Source organism: Habropoda laboriosa, unplaced genomic scaffold, assembly GCF_001263275.1.
Source record: "Habropoda laboriosa isolate 0110345459 unplaced genomic scaffold, ASM126327v1 scaffold111, whole genome shotgun sequence".
Taxonomy (NCBI): domain Eukaryota; kingdom Metazoa; phylum Arthropoda; class Insecta; order Hymenoptera; family Apidae; genus Habropoda; species Habropoda laboriosa.
The window spans coordinates 1,466,743-1,479,439 of NW_017100293.1; the positions used below are offsets into that span (position 1 = coordinate 1,466,743).

General features: G+C 45.4%; 1 protein-coding gene across 1 annotated transcript in view; it reads left to right on the forward strand.

Moving 5' to 3' along the window:
• LOC108573837 (headcase protein-like) overlaps positions 1 to 4,668 on the forward strand; it is a 40,795-nt gene extending 36,127 nt beyond the window's left edge. Inside the window, exons 2-3 of the mRNA XM_017936314.1 lie at positions 1,870 to 1,966; positions 4,594 to 4,668. Of these exons, the coding sequence (XP_017791803.1) occupies positions 1,870 to 1,966; positions 4,594 to 4,668 (172 nt within the window). The remainder of the gene's footprint in view (positions 1 to 1,869; positions 1,967 to 4,593) is intronic.
• Positions 4,669 to 12,697: the final 8,029 nt, after the last annotated feature.

A 12,697-nucleotide genomic window follows, 5' to 3' on the forward strand; every position in this document is an offset into this window, starting at 1 on the left:
TTTGGGAAATCAAAAATTTGGGAAATTAAAAATATAAACAATTAAAAGAAATTGTGCACTTTTTCCAAATATGTAGAATTGGTCTAAAAAGTCTGTAAAATTAGTACACCAGGAAAAAGATCCTCCCGCGATCCTACGATTCCACGTTCCTCGAAATCGGTCAACGCACGTTTCACGCTCGAAAAGAATGCACCGTTGCATAATGCAGTTCAGATGATTCTTTTCCCGATGGGCGACAGTGCGCAATATTTTCGTGACCCCCAGTTGACATTGCCAAAAGTTATGAATACAGGCGACGATAGAGGACGGTCTGAGTGGAGTGGAGGCCAAGGTTAAGGTCGGCCCCCACTTTGTTCACAATGCCAGCCATTCGTCCGACTCTCTTCCTCCTGCCTCTCCTGTCACTGCTGCCTTTCTGTCCGCCTGTTTCTCTCTCTCTCTCTCTGCTCGTCTTCCTGGTCAGATGACGTAACTTCCGACCTCCACCAGCATCACCGTACTATTTACTTACCTGAAAATCCTGAAAATGCAATTGTGTGCTTTTCCACCATGAAAATTTCAAATCTCACGTCATCGAGAGAACATATATTCGAGAATGTCGAACGAGATACAAGCAGAAGATGTATATAGCGAGGAAGAAGACAAATTTCGACGCATTAGATGGAAGATATGAAATGAAAAATGAAAAACTTTCATTTTTGTTTTCATCAAACTTTTATACCGCTACCATATTTTCCAGCGATATCGTGTCTACCGATAGTGACGTTTCACGTCTGGGAACTTTCCACAGAGTTTCCTTGCCACTGATTTCGTTCTGAAAGTAGCGAGCCCGTGGCTGCTCCTCTGGAATATCTAACAGACAGTAGCTATCTGTTATTGGGTTCGACGTCAGTCGCAGACTTGTGCAGTGGAATCAGACATTGGGGTCAGCCGAGTGTGAAACACGGGGATACTCGCCTCTGTGTGTGTTCGCGAATCCTTTGCGTTCTACACACACACAAGCACGCGAAAATCAGCGCACGAGTGCGATAGGGGGAGAAGGTTTGGAAATGGTTCGCGCAGACGTTACAGAAATTATCTGGCTGAGCAATTTCGAGCTCGCGAATTCCATTTCCCTCGATATACGCGACGCGCGTATCCTCCACACGACCACCCGCTCGCTCTCCTCCGACTCGTCTGCGTTTCCAAGTTCCGCGCGTCGATCGAGGGGTGAATTTTCCTTCCATTCCACTGACTTTATATCCCGCGACTCTCGTGGCCCCCTTTTTCTCTGACATGCCACGCAGATAGAGAGGAATGTAAACGTAGTCGAGTGGTGTAGCACCGGTGTGTGGTCCTTGGCGAGCTTTTCGCCAGGAGAAATGCGCGACGCCCGCTCAGGGAGGGTTTAGCGAAAGGGGGATGGAGTTATTATGTATCGCGAGATGTGTGCGGTGAAACTACGATTTTTTTCTCCTTTTTTCCTTCAGATTTTTGCGTGGGTTACGTTGCAATTGAGTATTGCGATTGTTGGTTTTTTTAAGGGGTAGAAGTAAATTTTCTCCGACTAGGTTCACTTAATTGATCGAAAGCCAGGGAGTTTCTATCAAAGGTATTCTATCAAAATTTTGATTGTATCCAAAAGTCGGAAAGAATTCATTTTTACGCCTAATATATACCAGTTGGACACTTACTGTAAAATTCTCTCTTAATCTGTATTTGTCAGTTGTATCTTCTGTTATAATACTTTGATTCCTTTCTCTGCTAGCTCCCTTACACTTCCACACACCACACTCGATCCTTCGAACGATCTCCTACTTTCCCTGACGACAGTGATTTAAAAAACTGCGCAAAATCGTTAATTAACGTGAGACCGTTTGTTTGTTGCAGGCAAAGTTGCGGTGCGAACGGGATCTTCTCGCGTCGTCTGGACTTCAGCGCCTTCAACAGCCTGCCGCGCACTAAACTGAACTCCTACCACATTAAGGTGAGTACTCATATAATTCTGCATAATTTGTTTCGAAGAATATGTGTAAATTTTTTCTTAAAAAATTTGTTAATACAAGAGATAAGCGGTGTGAGAAGAAATTCGCACGGACTCTCTAGCCGCGTACTCTAGTCACGAGCAGGGAAAGTTTGAAATAGTAACCCGGCTAGAGCCACGGGAAAGCGAGGAGGAGCTATACGGGATTCCTTAAAGCGGAAGGTTCGCGATAGAGTAAGGTCACGGCGAACGCTGAGGGATATCCTCTTGCTTTAAGGCCTTCCTAGAAAATTCCCGCTTCTGATTCTTCCCTTTACTATCGTACTATAGCACGAAGAAAAAGAAAGCACCAGTTATCAGTCTTGTAAATAATAAAAATACCTTTTTCAGTAATATACAGAAAATATGAGAAATCGAAAATATTAAGAAATCGAAAATATGGGAAATCTAGAATTTGGGGAACCTAGGACTTTTGGGAAGCTAGGACTTTGGGGAACCTAGGACTTTGGGGAACCTAGGACTTTGGGAAACCTAGACTTTGGGAAACCTAGACTTTGGGAAACCTAGGACTTTGGGAAACCTAGACTTTGGGAAATCTACAATTTGGGAAACCTAGACTTTGGGGAACCTAGACTTTGGGGAACCTAGACTTTGGGGAACCTAGACTTTGGGGAACCTAGACTTTGGGGAACCTAGACTTTGGGGAACCTAGACTTTGGGGAACCTAGACTTCGGGGAACCTAGACTTCGGGGAACCTAGACTTTGGGGAACCTTAATTTGGGAAATTAAAAATATAAACAATTAAAAGAAATTGTGCACTTTTTCCAAATATGTAGAATTGGTCTAAAAAGTCTGTAAAATTAGTACACCAGGAAAAAGATCCTCCCGCGATCCTACGATTCCACGTTCCTCGAAATCGGTCAACGCACGTTTCACGCTCGAAAAGAATGCACCGTTGCATAATGCAGTTCAGATGATTCTTTTCCCGATGGGCGACAGTGCGCAATATTTTCGTGACCCCCAGTTGACATTGCCAAAAGTTATGAATACAGGCGACGATAGAGGACGGTCTGAGTGGAGTGGAGGCCAAGGTTAAGGTCGGCCCCCACTTTGTTCACAATGCCAGCCATTCGTCCGACTCTCTTCCTCCTGCCTCTCCTGTCACTGCTGCCTTTCTGTCCGCCTGTTTCTCTCTCTCTCTCTCTGCTCGTCTTCCTGGTCAGATGACGTAACTTCCGACCTCCACCAGCATCACCGTACTATTTACTTACCTGAAAATCCTGAAAATGCAATTGTGTGCTTTTCCACCATGAAAATTTCAAATCTCACGTCATCGAGAGAACATATATTCGAGAATGTCGAACGAGATACAAGCAGAAGATGTATATAGCGAGGAAGAAGACAAATTTCGACGCATTAGATGGAAGATATGAAATGAAAAATGAAAAACTTTCATTTTTGTTTTCATCAAACTTTTATACCGCTACCATATTTTCCAGCGATATCGTGTCTACCGATAGTGACGTTTCACGTCTGGGAACTTTCCACAGAGTTTCCTTGCCACTGATTTCGTTCTGAAAGTAGCGAGCCCGTGGCTGCTCCTCTGGAATATCTAACAGACAGTAGCTATCTGTTATTGGGTTCGACGTCAGTCGCAGACTTGTGCAGTGGAATCAGACATTGGGGTCAGCCGAGTGTGAAACACGGGGATACTCGCCTCTGTGTGTGTTCGCGAATCCTTTGCGTTCTACACACACACAAGCACGCGAAAATCAGCGCACGAGTGCGATAGGGGGAGAAGGTTTGGAAATGGTTCGCGCAGACGTTACAGAAATTATCTGGCTGAGCAATTTCGAGCTCGCGAATTCCATTTCCCTCGATATACGCGACGCGCGTATCCTCCACACGACCACCCGCTCGCTCTCCTCCGACTCGTCTGCGTTTCCAAGTTCCGCGCGTCGATCGAGGGGTGAATTTTCCTTCCATTCCACTGACTTTATATCCCGCGACTCTCGTGGCCCCCTTTTTCTCTGACATGCCACGCAGATAGAGAGGAATGTAAACGTAGTCGAGTGGTGTAGCACCGGTGTGTGGTCCTTGGCGAGCTTTTCGCCAGGAGAAATGCGCGACGCCCGCTCAGGGAGGGTTTAGCGAAAGGGGGATGGAGTTATTATGTATCGCGAGATGTGTGCGGTGAAACTACGATTTTTTTCTCCTTTTTTCCTTCAGATTTTTGCGTGGGTTACGTTGCAATTGAGTATTGCGATTGTTGGTTTTTTTAAGGGGTAGAAGTAAATTTTCTCCGACTAGGTTCACTTAATTGATCGAAAGCCAGGGAGTTTCTATCAAAGGTATTCTATCAAAATTTTGATTGTATCCAAAAGTCGGAAAGAATTCATTTTTACGCCTAATATATACCAGTTGGACACTTACTGTAAAATTCTCTCTTAATCTGTATTTGTCAGTTGTATCTTCTGTTATAATACTTTGATTCCTTTCTCTGCTAGCTCCCTTACACTTCCACACACCACACTCGATCCTTCGAACGATCTCCTACTTTCCCTGACGACAGTGATTTAAAAAACTGCGCAAAATCGTTAATTAACGTGAGACCGTTTGTTTGTTGCAGGCAAAGTTGCGGTGCGAACGGGATCTTCTCGCGTCGTCTGGACTTCAGCGCCTTCAACAGCCTGCCGCGCACTAAACTGAACTCCTACCACATTAAGGTGAGTACTCATATAATTCTGCATAATTTGTTTCGAAGAATATGTGTAAATTTTTTCTTAAAAAATTTGTTAATACAAGAGATAAGCGGTGTGAGAAGAAATTCGCACGGACTCTCTAGCCGCGTACTCTAGTCACGAGCAGGGAAAGTTTGAAATAGTAACCCGGCTAGAGCCACGGGAAAGCGAGGAGGAGCTATACGGGATTCCTTAAAGCGGAAGGTTCGCGATAGAGTAAGGTCACGGCGAACGCTGAGGGATATCCTCTTGCTTTAAGGCCTTCCTAGAAAATTCCCGCTTCTGATTCTTCCCTTTACTATCGTACTATAGCACGAAGAAAAAGAAAGCACCAGTTATCAGTCTTGTAAATAATAAAAATACCTTTTTCAGTAATATACAGACACCAACATTTTTCTTTTACCATAGAGCAGAGAAACAGCATTTTAACCCTATTATGTATATATACTTAAGCAACATTCCATATTTTTCACATTCTTTCCGTGTTCTCAAATCTACAACCGCAATAAAAATCCATCGAGACCTACATCGCCGTCGTCCACCCTCAACCCTGGATTTGTTTACCCTAATCTCCGTCCTTCGCAGTAGCGTGTGCGTCTCATATCGAAGCCACACCGCACCCCTACAAAATAATCCGCTGCGCAACGCGGTTTCTCCTCTTTTTTTTCCTTCTTCCCTCTAGCCATCCTTTTCACGGCCAGAGGAGAATCCTTTAGCCCAGGCGTACTGCGTCGTAACACTGTCGTCCTACCCCAAATACGCCGCGGGAAAATCAATACGAACGCGCTCGGTTCCCGACCATCCTTCGTGTACTCACGCGACTCGTTATTACACCGGAATCCCGATACGAGCGCATAAACGAGCTCGCACACGCGTCTCCGTCTATACACGTACGAATAGATTCTCCACGGGGAGGAATCGTAGCTTTTCGTTTAATCGCCCGTCTTGTAGAGTGACGCGTTGCGGTAGGTCGATCTAAGAGGGGCCAACCACAGACGTTGGCCAGATACGACGCAGTAAGGTTTCTCTTGCGTCGCCGTGCAGGGAATTCGCGACACTCCTCTTTTATCCATCCGCGCGCTAGAAACTCGGACAACGGGACACGTCCGTCTCTCGATGGCTGTTCAATTTTAATCGAAATCGTTGCGAAAACTCGGTGACGCAACTCTGTGTAACGTACACGGGTGGTCCAGATACACGTATACGCGTTGCGATATGCTGGTTGGTGACCACGCGGTAAATTGATGGATTACGAATTGATTAAACGGGTGCGGTTACCACGGTGGTTTAAATTCCGCCGATAACTGCAGATTATACACTCTGCGTGCAGGGGTGGTACAGGTAAAATTAATACCTGTGCGCGGGGGAATGTTAACCGTTTGAGTGATATCGAAAAGTGTCACCGCATCGGGCTACGAAGTGTAAATTTTATTCTATTTTTTTTATAAAAAGTTGCACATAATCAATTTTGCCTTTGTTTCGTGTTATTTCCAAATAGTCGTATTCAGGAAAATGTCCAAAAGAAAATTTTTGTAATTTTTCGACATCAAATGAAAGAAGCGCGATCGCGCCGCTTGGCACTTTTGGATTGGGAAACAACAAAGACCCGTGGCATTCAAACGGTTCACGCGGTAATGTATGCGTGCAAAAATACACGCGGTTCGACCACACTGGACGTCCTTTATACGCGGTGTCCCGCGATTTTTACTTTCAGTTTCGTTGAAATTTTCGAGGAATATTGGAGAAACAGTGAATCGGAAGAATAAACAACTCGAACAAAAAAATTGATCTGAATTTCTGTATATAAATTACGAATTTCTAAAAAAAAAAGGGTTGAACGATATTTCCCTTCACTCTCGCGTACCTCGAGGCACGCTATATATGAAATACACGCGCTTTCAAATTGCCCGCCATTTAGGCAGGCCGAACTAACGCGAACAAGAAGCGAAGGGGCGAGAGGGAGAGAAAAAAAGAAAAAGACAACAAACGACTAGCAAAATAGCCCGCGTTGCACTGGTTCTTCCCCTCTTATGCTCTGTAAGTGGCGGTGCTTCGAAACGAGCAACCATAACAGCGCCACAGAGTCACCCCCTCGTATTTTCGCCGGTCGGCCAGGGGTTCGCGCCGAAAAACACTGACGTAGGGTGGAGAGAAGGGGTTAATTTGCGAGTCGCGTAGTCCGTCGTTAGCCCGGAGGTCCAGAGGCGAGACGAGGCTAGAATATTGTACTTATTCCTGGTCTGTGCGTTCACGTTTTGTGTGAAATACGGTTTTGCGGCGGAGGGACGGGGTGTGCTCTTTTTACGTCTGGCTTTTTCGCGTAACCTTTCATCGTTGCACGCGCTCGTTCGAAGCAGAGGAGGAAGGTAGCCCATAAAAGGCCTTCACCAGCCACGGGCTTTCCGCGTCGTCCACGGAGGCCACGCTCTCTCTCTTCTCTCTCTCTCGCCTCTTCCTCTCTATTATTTATTCCTTTTGCAAACGCAGAAAAGGCGTACGCTTTATTAGACGCAACAATGGACAGGGCCGCAACGCGGGTTTACAGCCTTATCGCCCCGCGGATTCCTTTCATTCGCGCCGCGCGAGACGAATCGCGGAACGTTACGGATTTTCCAGCGTGAAAAGCCCCGCGCGTTTTATGGCGGATGAAGCGTCGTTGGAAATAAAGGTGGCGGTGTGCTGTTTCGTTCCGTTGGGAAAATGGGTACCATCATCTCTGCGAGAGAGGCCTATTTTGCCCCGATAAGCTTCTGGCCTTTTAGAACGATACGGTGCTTGGCTTTCGCTCTTTCGCTACTTTCAATGGTCTCTAGTAATTTCGAACGCGAGTCGGGGGATATTACGTCGTTAGACCGGCGAATGTTTAAGAGGATATCACTTTACTTTAGTCTGAAACTTATTAAGATATGGAGGATTTAACCGTGAAACAGATTATGGACCATATATGGGTCAAATATGACCCAATATTAAAATCTTTTTCGTACGCAAGCGAAGCCACTTTTTTTATTTTACCAGGCATTGTATCGTTTAAAATTATACAAATATATTATTATTTAAAGAACAGAAATATTTGTAATACAGGGAGAGGAGAGTTGTGACTCTATTTCGGATTGATGCAATAGACATTTAATAGCCGGGTCAGCTGTGACCCGATCATCCGTCGTTCAAAGGCCAACAAAGTTAATTAAACGTGTTGTGTTAGATACAATTACTACTTCGGTATTCTAATTATCCACGTTATTCCGTTCTTCCTGCAACAAAAATTGGAGGATTGAAAAAACCTAGACTTTGGGGAACCTAGGACTTTGGGGAACCTAGACTTTGGGAAACCTAGACTTTGGGAAACCTAGGACTTTGGGAAACCTAGACTTTGGGAAATCTACAATTTGGGAAACCTAGACTTTGGGGAACCTAGACTTTGGGGAACCTAGACTTTGGGGAACCTAGACTTTGGGGAACCTAGACTTTGGGGAACCTAGACTTTGGGGAACCTAGACTTTGGGGAACCTAGACTTCGGGGAACCTAGACTTCGGGGAACCTAGACTTTGGGGAACCTTGACTTCGGGGAACCTAGACTTCGGGGAACCTAGACTTCGGGGAACCTAGACTTCGGGGAACCTAGACTTCGGGGAACCTAGACTTCGGGGAACCTAGACTTTGGGGAACCTAGACTTTGGGGAACCTAGACTTTGGGGAACCTAGACTTTGGGGAACCTAGACTTTGGGGAACCTAGACTTTGGGGAACCTAGACTTTGGGGAACCTAGACTTTGGGGAACCTAGACTTCGGGGAACCTAGACTTCGGGGAACCTAGACTTCGGGGAACCTAGACTTCGGGGAACCTAGACTTCGGGGAACCTAGACTTCGGGGAACCTATTGCACATAATCAATTTTGCCTTTGTTTCGTGTTATTTCCAAATAGTCGTATTCAGGAAAATGTCCAAAAGAAAATTTTTGTAATTTTTCGACATCAAATGAAAGAAGCGCGATCGCGCCGCTTGGCACTTTTGGATTGGGAAACAACAAAGACCCGTGGCATTCAAACGGTTCACGCGGTAATGTATGCGTGCAAAAATACACGCGGTTCGACCACACTGGACGTCCTTTATACGCGGTGTCCCGCGATTTTTACTTTCAGTTTCGTTGAAATTTTCGAGGAATATTGGAGAAACAGTGAATCGGAAGAATAAACAACTCGAACAAAAAAATTGATCTGAATTTCTGTATATAAATTACGAATTTCTAAAAAAAAAAGGGTTGAACGATATTTCCCTTCACTCTCGCGTACCTCGAGGCACGCTATATATGAAATACACGCGCTTTCAAATTGCCCGCCATTTAGGCAGGCCGAACTAACGCGAACAAGAAGCGAAGGGGCGAGAGGGAGAGAAAAAAAGAAAAAGACAACAAACGACTAGCAAAATAGCCCGCGTTGCACTGGTTCTTCCCCTCTTATGCTCTGTAAGTGGCGGTGCTTCGAAACGAGCAACCATAACAGCGCCACAGAGTCACCCCCTCGTATTTTCGCCGGTCGGCCAGGGGTTCGCGCCGAAAAACACTGACGTAGGGTGGAGAGAAGGGGTTAATTTGCGAGTCGCGTAGTCCGTCGTTAGCCCGGAGGTCCAGAGGCGAGACGAGGCTAGAATATTGTACTTATTCCTGGTCTGTGCGTTCACGTTTTGTGTGAAATACGGTTTTGCGGCGGAGGGACGGGGTGTGCTCTTTTTACGTCTGGCTTTTTCGCGTAACCTTTCATCGTTGCACGCGCTCGTTCGAAGCAGAGGAGGAAGGTAGCCCATAAAAGGCCTTCACCAGCCACGGGCTTTCCGCGTCGTCCACGGAGGCCACGCTCTCTCTCTTCTCTCTCTCTCGCCTCTTCCTCTCTATTATTTATTCCTTTTGCAAACGCAGAAAAGGCGTACGCTTTATTAGACGCAACAATGGACAGGGCCGCAACGCGGGTTTACAGCCTTATCGCCCCGCGGATTCCTTTCATTCGCGCCGCGCGAGACGAATCGCGGAACGTTACGGATTTTCCAGCGTGAAAAGCCCCGCGCGTTTTATGGCGGATGAAGCGTCGTTGGAAATAAAGGTGGCGGTGTGCTGTTTCGTTCCGTTGGGAAAATGGGTACCATCATCTCTGCGAGAGAGGCCTATTTTGCCCCGATAAGCTTCTGGCCTTTTAGAACGATACGGTGCTTGGCTTTCGCTCTTTCGCTACTTTCAATGGTCTCTAGTAATTTCGAACGCGAGTCGGGGGATATTACGTCGTTAGACCGGCGAATGTTTAAGAGGATATCACTTTACTTTAGTCTGAAACTTATTAAGATATGGAGGATTTAACCGTGAAACAGATTATGGACCATATATGGGTCAAATATGACCCAATATTAAAATCTTTTTCGTACGCAAGCGAAGCCACTTTTTTTATTTTACCAGGCATTGTATCGTTTAAAATTATACAAATATATTATTATTTAAAGAACAGAAATATTTGTAATACAGGGAGAGGAGAGTTGTGACTCTATTTCGGATTGATGCAATAGACATTTAATAGCCGGGTCAGCTGTGACCCGATCATCCGTCGTTCAAAGGCCAACAAAGTTAATTAAACGTGTTGTGTTAGATACAATTACTACTTCGGTATTCTAATTATCCACGTTATTCCGTTCTTCCTGCAACAAAAATTGGAGGATTGAAAGGACGACGATCGATCTGTTCAGTCGATATTCAGCGTACGCGAATATACGAGTCCAGGTTGTACACAGGAGGAACCGACCCTCGAAACGAACCTCGAGACCCTCTGTTTGAAGTCCTCCCATGGCAACGTGCCACCCAACAACGGTGCACCCTTACCGATACCTCGTTTTCGAGCATTTCGACCGATTCCAACGTACGATATCACGGATAACTGCAATACTTCACCGTATTTCAAATATTCGACCAAGCGTTTGCAACGAAAGGTTTTTTCACCCGCGATTCCAACTATTTTCTATCGGCGCGGTGTGCTTATATTCGAGGGTTGGCCAGAGCAGAGCGGAGCGCAGCCCTTTACTCGCGTTTCGAATCGTAGAATGCAAGGTTCGCCTTTTGAACGTTTCAATACCAATATGCAGCAGACCCCTGACCCTGCCCCTCGCGGTTGCGTTGCTTTTAAAACCCGGGGATTGCTCGCGTGAATTGAAAATCACGGCTTGTGCTTCTGTGTCGGTGGTTCCTCCCTTTTTCTCTGTATCGCAGTATCGTAACGTTCTATGTCCTGTGTACAGAGCATCGAGGGGGAGGCAAATCGTCCCTGAACGCGCGCCAACCCCTCTTTGTAAATTATCTTCTATAAATTTTACACGTGGAACTTTTTTTTCTCCTTTTTTCTCTTTCTCGAAATTAACACAGGGCGTAATAATTCTGTATCAAGTTTTTACGAGGCTAGATAATAAATTGGGTGGAAGGAGGGCAATGGAAATGAGAAGGTGGCGTGTCGAGGTGCAGTTAGCTGCACTTTTAGATAGGGTGTGGCCAAACTCTGTTCTCTATTCTATTCGATCGCTATCGCGTCAGCCTACTACTGTACTCTCTCTCGTTCGAACGGACAGAGAGGAACGGTAATTTGCATAGCACTCGCGTGTGTTTCACGAATGAAGGATACCGGTTGAATCCCATAAATCCTCTAATTCGAAACGTTGATTTCCTAATTACCGAATTAACATCCCACTTTGCCACGAACCTATCGGAAGAAACCGAGCACCGACAATAACGTGTTCTTCCTCGACGATTCCAACCAAGCACCCTCCACACTCTCGTACTCGGCATCGTTATTTCATATGCATCAGTATACTCGAACCACAGTGTAGAGAGTGAGAGAGAGAGAGAGAGAGGCGGAGAGAGGACGAACTCACTCGACGAAGACGAGAAAATTTGGTTTAAGAGCCAGGCAAAGTTTCGCTACTTGGAAAATATTTTGTTCGTAGCCACGAAGGCAGAAGCAGCAGCGTCCTCGACTCTGCAAGAGTGTACCGGCTGCTAGAGCCTCTCTCTGAATGGCACTCGTGGCTGGGGGAGCGGAGATTAATTAAAAGGACGACGTCGAAAACCGTTTGCCTGCGGTCTCTTCTCTTTCCCCTACTCTCCCTGTCTCTCCTCTCTTTCTCCGATGTCTCTGTCGTTTGTGCTCCTTCCGTTCGATGGACATTGATTCCCGATGAACTGACGCTGATGTACGATGGTAAGGCGGACCTTAGTTGGAGCTAATAGGAAATTTATCCGGAATTGATCGTGCGTGTACCGGTAGATATCGTTGTCAACGATTCTCTCCCTGTTCAACCGAAGAGGATTGCCTGGCTAGCCTCTGGCTGGCTTGCAAGTAAGGAGAGATATCGGAAGGTCGACCGTGAAGCTACTTTTTACCTCTTTCTCGGGGAAATTGATACTGTGGGAGGTTAATTGCTGGCTTCTCGAGCTTCGAAATAAGAATCTTAACGCATCGATGGAAAAATAGATTCGGACTGTAGGAGATGGTGTACAGTCGAGTCTCTTTTTATAGGGCAGATGCGTTGCACGGAAAATCGCAGAAGATAAGACAGCTTACTCGGTCCGTAGATATTCTGTTTTTTCGCTATCTCACGTCGTCTGTTATTATATCGCTCTTACAGTATATTAACCCTTCGAACTCGAAATTTTTTTAAACATTTTCTTTTCAATAACTCGCTGTTGTTTTAAGAATTTCATTTGAAATGCACTTCAAATTTTTATAACTATATTGAAAATAGCATATGTGCACCTGTTGCTCATTCAGGTAAAAAAATATTGCAAAATATAATATGTGCATATTTAAATTTAAGAGTCCAAAGGGTTAATCCTTTGCGGACTTGGGACTGAGTATCAAGTCGAAGTACTGATTACTCGTATACTTCAGTTTCTCTCTCTCTTAAATTAAATTACATTTTTCTGAAACAGTGCACGACTTCACTCCAATTATTTTTATCGCATAAAA